Below are 14,230 nucleotides of genomic sequence, written 5' to 3' on the forward strand. Positions count from 1 at the left end.
ACAATTTGTTGGCTTTTCTCACCGCCCAGGCACTGCCTAAGCATTCCAGCAGCTTTACTGATGCCATACCTTTTGGTGGTGAATGTTGAAGTGTGTCTACACTTGAATTTAGCTCTACTCCAACTCCTGACGGAAGATCTGCCAAAGCTATCTTCATGCCTTCCAGTCTGTCAAAACAAACAACATTGCTCAATCTCCACTTTTATTTCTACAGAACGATTGAGAAATTAAAGCCAAGGGGGCTGGTTTGCTCACATTGCTTGGTAAGATTCGCATGTGATGTTGGCAGGGATGACTTCCAGCACTGTAGGACTGAAGCTGGCCAGCAGGACCACCAGATTGGTTTGGAACCACAGCTCATAGTCGCTTGTTTCAAATAGGGGAAGTTTGGGAGCCAGGGCAGTCATGGTCAGATTCAGCATTGTGTCTCGGACAGCCACGTTTTCGATGTAGGTTATACTTTCCTGAAGGGGTGGAGGAAGGAGGGGTTGCTGTTGGCTTGTTTAAATATCTAAAATCCGGTTCAGCTCATAAAGGTTAGTCACTCTGAAGACCTACCTACAAACATTACTCACCACTTTGCTGACTTTCACAAATGTTTCAAAAAACATCTCAAGTTGTTTCTCATCTGGAGACGTCAGTATGCTGGTCAACACCTCCTGTACCACGGTGACATTGTCTAGAGCATCGGTGGATGGATCCAACAGTAGCTCTGCTTTCTGATCGGGTGCTAGGGATCCCAGAGCTGCCAACTAAGATGAACAAAGCAAAAACACAACACCAGAGGACATTATGCAAGACCGCCAGTGCTTTGGTGCCTGACCTAAACCAAGCAAACAAACAACAACAACAAAACTGTAGAAAGGAAAGATAAGAAAAAGATGGTACGTTACCATGCTAATGTTCAGGGACTTGAGGTCTGAGTAACTGGCTGAAGAGGAGAATCGACCCAAGTTGGTGTCGAGCCATTCAGCAGCGCTTTCAGTTTTCTGTCTGCAACCTGATTTTTTAAAGACAAGGATGGAGGAAGGTCAGCCTGCATCATGCACACAACAGGGGACACAACACACACCCTGGCCTGTTGTCTAAGAAAAAATATTTATATTGCAACCCATTCCCTTCCAGCAACAAGGAGATGCTGGAAAAAGGTGTTCTGGAAGGTTTACCTGGCATGCTGAATTTGGCAGCAGTTGTCTTTAGGTGCTCGACCAGAACATTGGTTATCTCCTGCCTCCTGGTAAATGTCATTCTCTGGAAATTGATTCCCAATCCCTTAACTCTGCAACACAAAGCCAAAGAGGGGTCATGAGGTGGAGATCCTGGTGCAGGCTGAAAAACATTCTCACTCTGAAGTTAGAAACTCACATCACACGGTAGTCGGTGCAGTTGACTGAAGCTGTGACCTTAACCAGCATTTCTGTGGTGAAACTGGGGAGGATGGGAACGAGATTCACGGTGAACCACACCACCCAATCGTGAGTCTCAAATTTCCGGAAATAGCCTTCAATGATTGCGAAGGTGCGGTTCATCATCACGTCACTCACAGCAGGGCTGATGACAGGAATCTGTAGAGACACAACAACAGGAGTGTGAGTGGCACCGCAAGAAAGCCTCCTATTCTACACCTTTCTCTGGGGCATCCACACGGTCTATGCCACACATTTCAGCAGATTGACTTGCCTCTGGAGCTGCATTTAGTTCTGTCAGAAATTCCTTCATGTTCAGGAAAGCGTCGCCTTTCTCCAGCCGGTCAAACACAACCACGATCTGATCAGTGTTGTTTAGCGCTCCAGAGCTCAGGGTGATTTCAGCTACTTGAGTAGGGTTCAGCAGTGACAGCGATCCCAACTGAAGGACAAGATAGAGAGCAGAAGTTAGCGCAGGTGAAGCCCTTCACTTGAAAAAGACAGAAGATTCATCATGACAGATCACATGGACAACTGGAGAAAGGCATCAGGTACGCACACTGGAGAAATTGACATTCAGGGCTTCTAAAAACTCCACAGTAGCATAGCCAGAGAACAGGCCAAAGTTCTTCTCAAGCCATTCAGCGCTGCTCGTCATTTTGGAAAGACAGGCAGCATCTGCAGTGAACCAAGAGCATTGGAAAATTCAACAGAAACAGTGCAATTGTAAGCAAGCTGCAAAATTTGCCACAACCTCAGACGTTAAAAGATACCCTGGCAACTACAACAAGATGGGTGATGAAGCTTGACAGTGACAGGGCTTACCTGTTCGGTCAGCTCTTGAGAGGAAGGGTTTGATGAAAGCATTGAAGACGTCCTGTTTTGTCTCCATTGCCATGAGCGATGATTGACGGCTGAGACCCAGCACCCTAAATAGGCAAAGAATGGTGGCCATTATGGATTGCCAGACTTCTCTCTCCTAAGCACCACTTCAGCACTTCCACAGCATTGAGGTTACTTACGCTGCTTGGTAGGAGTCACAGCTGAAGTTCTTGGTACTCAAGCAGGATAGAAACTCCACAGAGACAGATGGCAAAAACGGTCTCAGACGCTCCTGGAACCAGGCTGTAATGAAGCTGGCATTTGTCAGCTGTGAAGCGCTAAAGTTGCTGATTGTCAGCTGTCCAATGGCATCCAGAATGTTGGATGCAGCATGACCGTTGCTTAGGTTCTGGAAAAGCAAAGGGCACATATGTCACACACGTGTCAAAACAGAGCCCTGTGGCAGTGTTTCACTTGTGTACTGGAAAATGCAGGGCTGCTACTGACCTGACTGGAGTACACGGACAGCGCATTCTCCAGAACCCCAGTGACTTTCTGGAAGAAAAGCTTCCACATCTCTGTGCTGTTGCTCATGACCGTTGATGCCTTGCAGGTCAGCAGCGTGACGAGGTCATCAGAGGACAGAGAGGACGCAACCTTGGGGGGGGAAGCGGACAGATTTGTGCTGTTAGAGAAAAAGGTCTCTTTACAATTAACAGTCATACTGCTGCACGCTTCAGGAAAGGCTTACTGAAGAGCAGGCATATTCAGGAATGCTGAAGTTGCAGAGTTGAGCCGCGACGCTGCCTGATGTCTGAAGTTGTTCACTGCAAGGCACAAAAGCATGTTGTCCATTTACACCTCTGTTTTAAATCTTACCTCATTTCTCAGTAGACACCACAGTGAAACTCACCTGTCTACACCTGCACAAAGCCTTTCCTCTGCAAAAAAGGCCAGAAAAGTTATCAGTGGCAGATCTTTATAGCCATCTCACAATATTATTAAAACTGAAAACATTTAGCAATCTTTGTTCCGACTCACCATCGATCAATGTTTCCTCGCACTGGTGAGAGGTGAGACAAAGCAAAAATTAGAGAAAAGAATTAGGAAGAGCTTATCTTGGGCATAATGCCACCAGATGAAGTACTTACAACAGCGGTGGGGGACACGGTCGGTGGTGCAGTGGGTGGTACTGGGGACGGTGTGGTGGATGGCATGGTGGGGGGCACTGTGGGGGGTGTGGTGGGTGGTGGAGTCGTGCAGGCTAAAGAGAGAAGCCAAGACAAGAGATATTGGTCGATGGGAGGCAACTCTCATGACGCTGACATATTCAAATACATGTGGTCACAATTTGTTGGCTTTTCTCACCGCCCAGGCACTGCCTAAGCATTCCAGCAGCTTTACTGATGCCATACCTTTTGGTGGTGAATGTTGAAGTGTGTCTACACTTGAATTTAGCTCTACTCCAACTCCTGACGGAAGATCTGCCAAAGCTATCTTCATGCCTTCCAGTCTGTCAAAACAAACAACATTGCTCAATCTCCACTTTTATTTCTACAGAACGATTGAGAAATTAAAGCCAAGGGGGCTGGTTTGCTCACATTGCTTGGTAAGATTCGCATGTGATGTTGGCAGGGATGACTTCCAGCACTGTAGGACTGAAGCTGGCCAGCAGGACCACCAGATTGGTTTGGAACCACAGCTCATAGTCGCTTGTTTCAAATAGGGGAAGTTTGGGAGCCAGGGCAGTCATGGTCAGATTCAGCATTGTGTCTCGGACAGCCACGTTTTCGATGTAGGTTATACTTTCCTGAAGGGGTGGAGGAAGGAGGGGTTGCTGTTGGCTTGTTTAAATATCTAAAATCCGGTTCAGCTCATAAAGGTTAGTCACTCTGAAGACCTACCTACAAACATTACTCACCACTTTGCTGACTTTCACAAATGTTTCAAAAAACATCTCAAGTTGTTTCTCATCTGGAGACGTCAGTATGCTGGTCAACACCTCCTGTACCACGGTGACATTGTCTAGAGCATCGGTGGATGGATCCAACAGTAGCTCTGCTTTCTGATCGGGTGCTAGGGATCCCAGAGCTGCCAACTAAGATGAACAAAGCAAAAACACAACACCAGAGGACATTATGCAAGACCGCCAGTGCTTTGGTGCCTGACCTAAACCAAGCAAACAAACAACAACAACAAAACTGTAGAAAGGAAAGATAAGAAAAAGATGGTACGTTACCATGCTAATGTTCAGGGACTTGAGGTCTGAGTAACTGGCTGAAGAGGAGAATCGACCCAAGTTGGTGTCGAGCCATTCAGCAGCGCTTTCAGTTTTCTGTCTGCAACCTGATTTTTTAAAGACAAGGATGGAGGAAGGTCAGCCTGCATCATGCACACAACAGGGGACACAACACACACCCTGGCCTGTTGTCTAAGAAAAAATATTTATATTGCAACCCATTCCCTTCCAGCAACAAGGAGATGCTGGAAAAAGGTGTTCTGGAAGGTTTACCTGGCATGCTGAATTTGGCAGCAGTTGTCTTTAGGTGCTCGACCAGAACATTGGTTATCTCCTGCCTCCTGGTAAATGTCATTCTCTGGAAATTGATTCCCAATCCCTTAACTCTGCAACACAAAGCCAAAGAGGGGTCATGAGGTGGAGATCCTGGTGCAGGCTGAAAAACATTCTCACTCTGAAGTTAGAAACTCACATCACACGGTAGTCGGTGCAGTTGACTGAAGCTGTGACCTTAACCAGCATTTCTGTGGTGAAACTGGGGAGGATGGGAACGAGATTCACGGTGAACCACACCACCCAATCGTGAGTCTCAAATTTCCGGAAATAGCCTTCAATGATTGCGAAGGTGCGGTTCATCATCACGTCACTCACAGCAGGGCTGATGACAGGAATCTGTAGAGACACAACAACAGGAGTGTGAGTGGCACCGCAAGAAAGCCTCCTATTCTACACCTTTCTCTGGGGCATCCACACGGTCTATGCCACACATTTCAGCAGATTGACTTGCCTCTGGAGCTGCATTTAGTTCTGTCAGAAATTCCTTCATGTTCAGGAAAGCGTCGCCTTTCTCCAGCCGGTCAAACACAACCACGATCTGATCAGTGTTGTTTAGCGCTCCAGAGCTCAGGGTGATTTCAGCTACTTGAGTAGGGTTCAGCAGTGACAGCGATCCCAACTGAAGGACAAGATAGAGAGCAGAAGTTAGCGCAGGTGAAGCCCTTCACTTGAAAAAGAGAGAAGATTCATCATGACAGATCACATGGACAACTGGAGAAAGGCATCAGGTACGCACACTGGAGAAATTGACATTCAGGGCTTCTAAAAACTCCACAGTAGCATAGCCAGAGAACAGGCCAAAGTTCTTCTCAAGCCATTCAGCGCTGCTCGTCATTTTGGAAAGACAGGCAGCATCTGCAGTGAACCAAGAGCATTGGAAAATTCAACAGAAACAGTGCAATTGTAAGCAAGCTGCAAAATTTGCCACAACCTCAGACGTTAAAAGATACCCTGGCAACTACAACAAGATGGGTGATGAAGCTTGACAGTGACAGGGCTTACCTGTTCGGTCAGCTCTTGAGAGGAAGGGTTTGATGAAAGCATTGAAGACGTCCTGTTTTGTCTCCATTGCCATGAGCGATGATTGACGGCTGAGACCCAGCACCCTAAATAGGCAAAGAATGGTGGCCATTATGGATTGCCAGACTTCTCTCTCCTAAGCACCACTTCAGCACTTCCACAGCATTGAGGTTACTTACGCTGCTTGGTAGGAGTCACAGCTGAAGTTCTTGGTACTCAAGCAGGATAGAAACTCCACAGAGACAGATGGCAAAAACGGTCTCAGACGCTCCTGGAACCAGGCTGTAATGAAGCTGGCATTTGTCAGCTGTGAAGCGCTAAAGTTGCTGATTGTCAGCTGTCCAATGGCATCCAGAATGTTGGATACAGCATGACCGTTGCTTAGGTTCTGGGAAAGCAAAGGGCACATATGTCACACACGTGTCAAAACAGAGCCCTGTGGCAGTGTTTCACTTGTGTACTGGAAAATGCAGGGCTGCTACTGACCTGACTGGAGTACACGGACAGCGCATTCTCCAGAACCCCAGTGACTTTCTGGAAGAAAAGCTTCCACATCTCTGTGCTGTTGCTCATGACCGTTGATGCCTTGCAGGTCAGCAGCGTGACGAGGTCATCAGAGGACAGAGAGGACGCAACCTTGGGGGGGGAAGCGGACAGATTTGTGCTGTTAGAGAAAAAGGTCTCTTTACAATTAACAGTCATACTGCTGCACGCTTCAGGAAAGGCTTACTGAAGAGCAGGCATATTCAGGAATGCTGAAGTTGCAGAGTTGAGCCGCGACGCTGCCTGATGTCTGAAGTTGTTCACTGCAAGGCACAAAAGCATGTTGTCCATTTACACCTCTGTTTTAAATCTTACCTCATTTCTCAGTAGACACAACAATGAAACTCACCTGTCTACACCTGCACAAAGCCTTTCCTCTGCAAAAAAGGCCAGAAAAGTTATCAGTGGCAGATCTTTATAGCCATCTCACAATATTATTAAAACTGAAAACATTTAGCAATCTTTGTTCCGACTCACCATCGATCAATGTTTCCTCGCACTGGTGAGAGGTGAGACAAAGCAAAAATTAGAGAAAAGAATTAGGAAGAGCTTATCTTGGGCATAATGCCACCAGATGAAGTACTTACAACAGCGGTGGGGGACACGGTCGGTGGTGCAGTGGGTGGTACTGGGGACGGTGTGGTGGATGGCATGGTGGGGGGCACTGTGGGGGGTGTGGTGGGTGGTGGAGTCGTGCAGGCTAAAGAGAGAAGCCAAGACAAGAGATATTGGTCGATGGGAGGCAACTCTCATGACGCTGACATATTCAAATACATGTGGTCACAATTTGTTGGCTTTTCTCACCGCCCAGGCACTGCCTAAGCATTCCAGCAGCTTTACTGATGCCATACCTTTTGGTGGTGAATGTTGAAGTGTGTCTACACTTGAATTTAGCTCTACTCCAACTCCTGACGGAAGATCTGCCAAAGCTATCTTCATGCCTTCCAGTCTGTCAAAACAAACAACATTGCTCAATCTCCACTTTTATTTCTACAGAACGATTGAGAAATTAAAGCCAAGGGGGCTGGTTTGCTCACATTGCTTGGTAAGATTCGCATGTGATGTTGGCAGGGATGACTTCCAGCACTGTAGGACTGAAGCTGGCCAGCAGGACCACCAGATTGGTTTGGAACCACAGCTCATAGTCGCTTGTTTCAAATAGGGGAAGTTTGGGAGCCAGGGCAGTCATGGTCAGATTCAGCATTGTGTCTCGGACAGCCACATTTTCGATGTAGGTTATACTTTCCTGAAGGGGTGGAGGAAGGAGGGGTTGCTGTTGGCTTGTTTAAATATCTAAAATCCGGTTCAGCTCATAAAGGTTAGTCACTCTGAAGACCTACCTACAAACATTACTCACCACTTTGCTGACTTTCACAAATGTTTCAAAAAACATCTCAAGTTGTTTCTCATCTGGAGACGTCAGTATGCTGGTCAACACCTCCTGTACCACGGTGACATTGTCTAGAGCATCGGTGGATGGATCCAACAGTAGCTCTGCTTTCTGATCGGGTGCTAGGGATCCCAGAGCTGCCAACTAAGATGAACAAAGCAAAAACACAACACCAGAGGACATTATGCAAGACCGCCAGTGCTTTGGTGCCTGACCTAAACCAAGCAAACAAACAACAACAACAAAACTGTAGAAAGGAAAGATAAGAAAAAGATGGTACGTTACCATGCTAATGTTCAGGGACTTGAGGTCTGAGTAACTGGCTAAAGAGGAGAATCGACCCAAGTTGGTGTCGAGCCATTCAGCAGCGCTTTCAGTTTTCTGTCTGCAACCTGATTTTTTAAAGACAAGGATGGAGGAAGGTCAGCCTGCATCATGCACACAACAGGGGACACAACACACACCCTGGCCTGTTGTCTAAGAAAAAATATTTATATTGCAACCCATTCCCTTCCAGCAACAAGGAGATGCTGGAAAAAGGTGTTCTGGAAGGTTTACCTGGCATGCTGAATTTGGCAGCAGTTGTCTTTAGGTGCTCGACCAGAACATTGGTTGTCTCCTGCCTCCTGGTAAATGTCATTCTCTGGAAATTGATTCCCAATCCCTTAACTCTGCAACACAAAGCCAAAGAGGGGTCATGAGGTGGAGATCCTGGTGCAGGCTGAAAAACATTCTCACTCTGAAGTTAGAAACTCACATCACACGGTAGTCGGTGCAGTTGACTGAAGCTGTGACCTTAACCAGCATTTCTGTGGTGAAACTGGGGAGGATGGGAACGAGATTCACGGTGAACCACACCACCCAATCGTGAGTCTCAAATTTCCGGAAATAGCCTTCAATGATTGCGAAGGTGCGGTTCATCATCACGTCACTCACAGCAGGGCTGATGACAGGAATCTGTAGAGACACAACAACAGGAGTGTGAGTGGCACCGCAAGAAAGCCTCCTATTCTACACCTTTCTCTGGGGCATCCACACGGTCTATGCCACACATTTCAGCAGATTGACTTGCCTCTGGAGCTGCATTTAGTTCTGTCAGAAATTCCTTCATGTTCAGGAAAGCGTCGCCTTTCTCCAGCCGGTCAAACACAACCACGATCTGATCAGTGTTGTTTAGCGCTCCAGAGCTCAGGGTGATTTCAGCTACTTGAGTAGGGTTCAGCAGTGACAGCGATCCCAACTGAAGGACAAGATAGAGAGCAGAAGTTAGCGCAGGTGAAGCCCTTCACTTGAAAAAGACAGAAGATTCATCATGACAGATCACATGGACAACTGGAGAAAGGCATCAGGTACGCACACTGGAGAAATTGACATTCAGGGCTTCTAAAAACTCCACAGTAGCATAGCCAGAGAACAGGCCAAAGTTCTTCTCAAGCCATTCAGCGCTGCTCGTCATTTTGGAAAGACAGGCAGCATCTGCAGTGAACCAAGAGCATTGGAAAATTCAACAGAAACAGTGCAATTGTAAGCAAGCTGCAAAATTTGCCACAACCTCAGACGTTAAAAGATACCCTGGCAACTACAACAAGATGGGTGATGAAGCTTGACAGTGACAGGGCTTACCTGTTCGGTCAGCTCTTGAGAGGAAGGGTTTGATGAAAGCATTGAAGACGTCCTGTTTTGTCTCCATTGCCATGAGCGATGATTGACGGCTGAGACCCAGCACCCTAAATAGGCAAAGAATGGTGGCCATTATGGATTGCCAGACTTCTCTCTCCTAAGCACCACTTCAGCACTTCCACAGCATTGAGGTTACTTACGCTGCTTGGTAGGAGTCACAGCTGAAGTTCTTGGTACTCAAGCAGGATAGAAACTCCACAGAGACAGATGGCAAAAACGGTCTCAGACGCTCCTGGAACCAGGCTGTAATGAAGCTGGCATTTGTCAGCTGTGAAGCGCTAAAGTTGCTGATTGTCAGCTGTCCAATGGCATCCAGAATGTTGGATGCAGCATGACCGTTGCTTAGGTTCTGGGAAAGCAAAGGGCACATATGTCACACACGTGTCAAAACAGAGCCCTGTGGCAGTGTTTCACTTGTGTACTGGAAAATGCAGGGCTGCTACTGACCTGACTGGAGTACACGGACAGCGCATTCTCCAGAACCCCAGTGACTTTCTGGAAGAAAAGCTTCCACATCTCTGTGCTGTTGCTCATGACCGTTGATGCCTTGCAGGTCAGCAGCGTGACGAGGTCATCAGAGGACAGAGAGGACGCAACCTTGGGGGGGGAAGCGGACAGATTTGTGCTGTTAGAGAAAAAGGTCTCTTTACAATTAACAGTCATACTGCTGCACGCTTCAGGAAAGGCTTACTGAAGAGCAGGCATATTCAGGAATGCTGAAGTTGCAGAGTTGAGCCGCGACGCTGCCTGATGTCTGAAGTTGTTCACTGCAAGGCACAAAAGCATGTTGTCCAGTTACACCTCTGTTTTAAATCTTACCTCATTTCTCAGTAGACACCACAGTGAAACTCACCTGTCTACACCTGCACAAAGCCTTTCCTCTGCAAAAAAGGCCAGAAAAGTTATCAGTGGCAGATCTTTATAGCCATCTCACAATATTATTAAAACTGAAAACATTTAGCAATCTTTGTTCCGACTCACCATCGATCAATGTTTCCTCGCACTGGTGAGAGGTGAGACAAAGCAAAAATTAGAGAAAAGAATTAGGAAGAGCTTATCTTGGGCATAATGCCACCAGATGAAGTACTTACAACAGCGGTGGGGGACACGGTCGGTGGTGCAGTGGGTGGTACTGGGGACGGTGTGGTGGATGGCATGGTGGGGGGCACTGTGGGGGGTGTGGTGGGTGGTGGAGTCGTGCAGGCTAAAGAGAGAAGCCAAGACAAGAGATATTGGTCGATGGGAGGCAACTCTCATGACGCTGACATATTCAAATACATGTGGTCACAATTTGTTGGCTTTTCTCACCGCCCAGGCACTGCCTAAGCATTCCAGCAGCTTTACTGATGCCATACCTTTTGGTGGTGAATGTTGAAGTGTGTCTACACTTGAATTTAGCTCTACTCCAACTCCTGACGGAAGATCTGCCAAAGCTATCTTCATGCCTTCCAGTCTGTCAAAACAAACAACATTGCTCAATCTCCACTTTTATTTCTACAGAACGATTGAGAAATTAAAGCCAAGGGGGCTGGTTTGCTCACATTGCTTGGTAAGATTCGCATGTGATGTTGGCAGGGATGACTTCCAGCACTGTAGGACTGAAGCTGGCCAGCAGGACCACCAGATTGGTTTGGAACCACAGCTCATAGTCGCTTGTTTCAAATAGGGGAAGTTTGGGAGCCAGGGCAGTCATGGTCAGATTCAGCATTGTGTCTCGGACAGCCACGTTTTCGATGTAGGTTATACTTTCCTGAAGGGGTGGAGGAAGGAGGGGTTGCTGTTGGCTTGTTTAAATATCTAAAATCCGGTTCAGCTCATAAAGGTTAGTCACTCTGAAGACCTACCTACAAACATTACTCACCACTTTGCTGACTTTCACAAATGTTTCAAAAAACATCTCAAGTTGTTTCTCATCTGGAGACGTCAGTATGCTGGTCAACACCTCCTGTACCACGGTGACATTGTCTAGAGCATCGGTGGATGGATCCAACAGTAGCTCTGCTTTCTGATCGGGTGCTAGGGATCCCAGAGCTGCCAACTAAGATGAACAAAGCAAAAACACAACACCAGAGGACATTATGCAAGACCGCCAGTGCTTTGGTGCCTGACCTAAACCAAGCAAACAAACAACAACAACAAAACTGTAGAAAGGAAAGATAAGAAAAAGATGGTACGTTACCATGCTAATGTTCAGGGACTTGAGGTCTGAGTAACTGGCTAAAGAGGAGAATCGACCCAAGTTGGTGTCGAGCCATTCAGCAGCGCTTTCAGTTTTCTGTCTGCAACCTGATTTTTTAAAGACAAGGATGGAGGAAGGTCAGCCTGCATCATGCACACAACAGGGGACACAACACACACCCTGGCCTGTTGTCTAAGAAAAAATATTTATATTGCAACCCATTCCCTTCCAGCAACAAGGAGATGCTGGAAAAAGGTGTTCTGGAAGGTTTACCTGGCATGCTGAATTTGGCAGCAGTTGTCTTTAGGTGCTCGACCAGAACATTGGTTATCTCCTGCCTCCTGGTAAATGTCATTCTCTGGAAATTGATTCCCAATCCCTTAACTCTGCAACACAAAGCCAAAGAGGGGTCATGAGGTGGAGATCCTGGTGCAGGCTGAAAAACATTCTCACTCTGAAGTTAGAAACTCACATCACACGGTAGTCGGTGCAGTTGACTGAAGCTGTGACCTTAACCAGCATTTCTGTGGTGAAACTGGGGAGGATGGGAACGAGATTCACGGTGAACCACACCACCCAATCGTGAGTCTCAAATTTCCGGAAATAGCCTTCAATGATTGCGAAGGTGCGGTTCATCATCACGTCACTCACAGCAGGGCTGATGACAGGAATCTGTAGAGACACAACAACAGGAGTGTGAGTGGCACCGCAAGAAAGCCTCCTATTCTACACCTTTCTCTGGGGCATCCACACGGTCTATGCCACACATTTCAGCAGATTGACTTGCCTCTGGAGCTGCATTTAGTTCTGTCAGAAATTCCTTCATGTTCAGGAAAGCGTCGCCTTTCTCCAGCCGGTCAAACACAACCACGATCTGATCAGTGTTGTTTAGCGCTCCAGAGCTCAGGGTGATTTCAGCTACTTGAGTAGGGTTCAGCAGTGACAGCGATCCCAACTGAAGGACAAGATAGAGAGCAGAAGTTAGCGCAGGTGAAGCCCTTCACTTGAAAAAGACAGAAGATTCATCATGACAGATCACATGGACAACTGGAGAAAGGCATCAGGTACGCACACTGGAGAAATTGACATTCAGGGCTTCTAAAAACTCCACAGTAGCATAGCCAGAGAACAGGCCAAAGTTCTTCTCAAGCCATTCAGCGCTGCTCGTCATTTTGGAAAGACAGGCAGCATCTGCAGTGAACCAAGAGCATTGGAAAATTCAACAGAAACAGTGCAATTGTAAGCAAGCTGCAAAATTTGCCACAACCTCAGACGTTAAAAGATACCCTGGCAACTACAACAAGATGGGTGATGAAGCTTGACAGTGACAGGGCTTACCTGTTCGGTCAGCTCTTGAGAGGAAGGGTTTGATGAAAGCATTGAAGACGTCCTGTTTTGTCTCCATTGCCATGAGCGATGATTGACGGCTGAGACCCAGCACCCTAAATAGGCAAAGAATGGTGGCCATTATGGATTGCCAGACTTCTCTCTCCTAAGCACCACTTAAGCACTTCCACAGCATTGAGGTTACTTACGCTGCTTGGTAGGAGTCACAGCTGAAGTTCTTGGTACTCAAGCAGGATAGAAACTCCACAGAGACAGATGGCAAAAACGGTCTCAGACGCTCCTGGAACCAGGCTGTAATGAAGCTGGCATTTGTCAGCTGTGAAGCGCTAAAGTTGCTGATTGTCAGCTGTCCAATGGCATCCAGAATGTTGGATACAGCATGACCGTTGCTTAGGTTCTGGGAAAGCAAAGGGCACATATGTCACACACGTGTCAAAACAGAGCCCTGTGGCAGTGTTTCACTTGTGTACTGGAAAATGCAGGGCTGCTACTGACCTGACTGGAGTACACGGACAGCGCATTCTCCAGAACCCCAGTGACTTTCTGGAAGAAAAGCTTCCACATCTCTGTGCTGTTGCTCATGACCGTTGATGCCTTGCAGGTCAGCAGCGTGACGAGGTCATCAGAGGACAGAGAGGACGCAACCTTGGGGGGGGGGGGGGAAGCGGACAGATTTGTGTTGTTAGAGAAAAAGGTCTCTTTACAATTAACAGTCATACTGCTGCACGCTTCAGGAAAGGCTTACTGAAGAGCAGGCATATTCAGGAATGCTGAAGTTGCAGAGTTGAGCCGCGACGCTGCCTGATGTCTGAAGTTGTTCACTGCAAGGCACAAAAGCATGTTGTCCATTTACACCTCTGTTTTAAATCTTACCTCATTTCTCAGTAGACACCACAATGAAACTCACCTGTCTACACCTGCACAAAGCCTTTCCTCTGCAAAAAAGGCCAGAAAAGTTATCAGTGGCAGATCTTTATAGCCATCTCACAATATTATTAAAACTGAAAACATTTAGCAATCTTTGTTCCGACTCACCATCAATCAATGTTTCCTCGCACTGGTGAGAGGTGAGACAAAGCAAAAATTAGAGAAAAGAATTAGGAAGAGCTTATCTTGGGCATAATGCCACCAGATGAAGTACTTACAACAGCGGTGGGGGACACGGTCGGTGGTGCAGTGGGTGGTACTGGGGACGGTGTGGTGGATGGCATGGTGGGGGGCACTGTGGGGGGTGTGGTGGGTGGTGGAGTCGTGCAGGCTAAAGAGAG

At 47.2% G+C, this 14,230-nt stretch overlaps 1 protein-coding gene across 1 annotated transcript in view; it reads right to left on the minus strand.

The window, feature by feature from the left end:
- Positions 1 to 14,230, minus strand: part of LOC100330916 (uncharacterized) — a 103,968-nt gene that overhangs the window by 64,735 nt on the left and 25,003 nt on the right. The window contains exons 32-87 of the mRNA XM_073908413.1: positions 14,108 to 14,220; positions 13,998 to 14,019; positions 13,870 to 13,897; positions 13,708 to 13,783; positions 13,458 to 13,607; positions 13,151 to 13,359; positions 12,954 to 13,057; positions 12,688 to 12,806; positions 12,403 to 12,570; positions 12,088 to 12,287; positions 11,889 to 12,001; positions 11,616 to 11,722; positions 11,298 to 11,474; positions 10,978 to 11,186; positions 10,792 to 10,889; positions 10,512 to 10,640; positions 10,290 to 10,317; positions 10,128 to 10,203; positions 9,884 to 10,033; positions 9,577 to 9,785; positions 9,380 to 9,483; positions 9,114 to 9,232; positions 8,829 to 8,996; positions 8,514 to 8,713; positions 8,315 to 8,427; positions 8,042 to 8,148; positions 7,724 to 7,900; positions 7,404 to 7,612; positions 7,218 to 7,315; positions 6,954 to 7,066; positions 6,844 to 6,865; positions 6,716 to 6,743; positions 6,554 to 6,629; positions 6,310 to 6,459; positions 6,003 to 6,211; positions 5,806 to 5,909; positions 5,540 to 5,658; positions 5,255 to 5,422; positions 4,940 to 5,139; positions 4,741 to 4,853; positions 4,468 to 4,574; positions 4,150 to 4,326; positions 3,830 to 4,038; positions 3,608 to 3,741; positions 2,980 to 3,089; positions 2,736 to 2,885; positions 2,429 to 2,637; positions 2,232 to 2,335; positions 1,966 to 2,084; positions 1,681 to 1,848; positions 1,366 to 1,565; positions 1,167 to 1,279; positions 894 to 1,000; positions 576 to 752; positions 256 to 464; positions 34 to 167 (exon numbers count right to left, since the gene is read on the minus strand). Of these exons, the coding sequence (XP_073764514.1) occupies positions 34 to 167; positions 256 to 464; positions 576 to 752; positions 894 to 1,000; positions 1,167 to 1,279; positions 1,366 to 1,565; positions 1,681 to 1,848; positions 1,966 to 2,084; positions 2,232 to 2,335; positions 2,429 to 2,637; positions 2,736 to 2,885; positions 2,980 to 3,089; positions 3,608 to 3,741; positions 3,830 to 4,038; positions 4,150 to 4,326; positions 4,468 to 4,574; positions 4,741 to 4,853; positions 4,940 to 5,139; positions 5,255 to 5,422; positions 5,540 to 5,658; positions 5,806 to 5,909; positions 6,003 to 6,211; positions 6,310 to 6,459; positions 6,554 to 6,629; positions 6,716 to 6,743; positions 6,844 to 6,865; positions 6,954 to 7,066; positions 7,218 to 7,315; positions 7,404 to 7,612; positions 7,724 to 7,900; positions 8,042 to 8,148; positions 8,315 to 8,427; positions 8,514 to 8,713; positions 8,829 to 8,996; positions 9,114 to 9,232; positions 9,380 to 9,483; positions 9,577 to 9,785; positions 9,884 to 10,033; positions 10,128 to 10,203; positions 10,290 to 10,317; positions 10,512 to 10,640; positions 10,792 to 10,889; positions 10,978 to 11,186; positions 11,298 to 11,474; positions 11,616 to 11,722; positions 11,889 to 12,001; positions 12,088 to 12,287; positions 12,403 to 12,570; positions 12,688 to 12,806; positions 12,954 to 13,057; positions 13,151 to 13,359; positions 13,458 to 13,607; positions 13,708 to 13,783; positions 13,870 to 13,897; positions 13,998 to 14,019; positions 14,108 to 14,220 (7,509 nt within the window). The remainder of the gene's footprint in view (positions 1 to 33; positions 168 to 255; positions 465 to 575; positions 753 to 893; positions 1,001 to 1,166; positions 1,280 to 1,365; positions 1,566 to 1,680; positions 1,849 to 1,965; positions 2,085 to 2,231; positions 2,336 to 2,428; positions 2,638 to 2,735; positions 2,886 to 2,979; positions 3,090 to 3,607; positions 3,742 to 3,829; positions 4,039 to 4,149; positions 4,327 to 4,467; positions 4,575 to 4,740; positions 4,854 to 4,939; positions 5,140 to 5,254; positions 5,423 to 5,539; positions 5,659 to 5,805; positions 5,910 to 6,002; positions 6,212 to 6,309; positions 6,460 to 6,553; positions 6,630 to 6,715; positions 6,744 to 6,843; positions 6,866 to 6,953; positions 7,067 to 7,217; positions 7,316 to 7,403; positions 7,613 to 7,723; positions 7,901 to 8,041; positions 8,149 to 8,314; positions 8,428 to 8,513; positions 8,714 to 8,828; positions 8,997 to 9,113; positions 9,233 to 9,379; positions 9,484 to 9,576; positions 9,786 to 9,883; positions 10,034 to 10,127; positions 10,204 to 10,289; positions 10,318 to 10,511; positions 10,641 to 10,791; positions 10,890 to 10,977; positions 11,187 to 11,297; positions 11,475 to 11,615; positions 11,723 to 11,888; positions 12,002 to 12,087; positions 12,288 to 12,402; positions 12,571 to 12,687; positions 12,807 to 12,953; positions 13,058 to 13,150; positions 13,360 to 13,457; positions 13,608 to 13,707; positions 13,784 to 13,869; positions 13,898 to 13,997; positions 14,020 to 14,107; positions 14,221 to 14,230) is intronic.

The sequence above is a fragment of the Danio rerio genome, chromosome 1 (genome assembly GCF_049306965.1).
Source record: "Danio rerio strain Tuebingen ecotype United States chromosome 1, GRCz12tu, whole genome shotgun sequence".
Classification (NCBI taxonomy): Eukaryota; Metazoa; Chordata; class Actinopteri; order Cypriniformes; family Danionidae; genus Danio; species Danio rerio.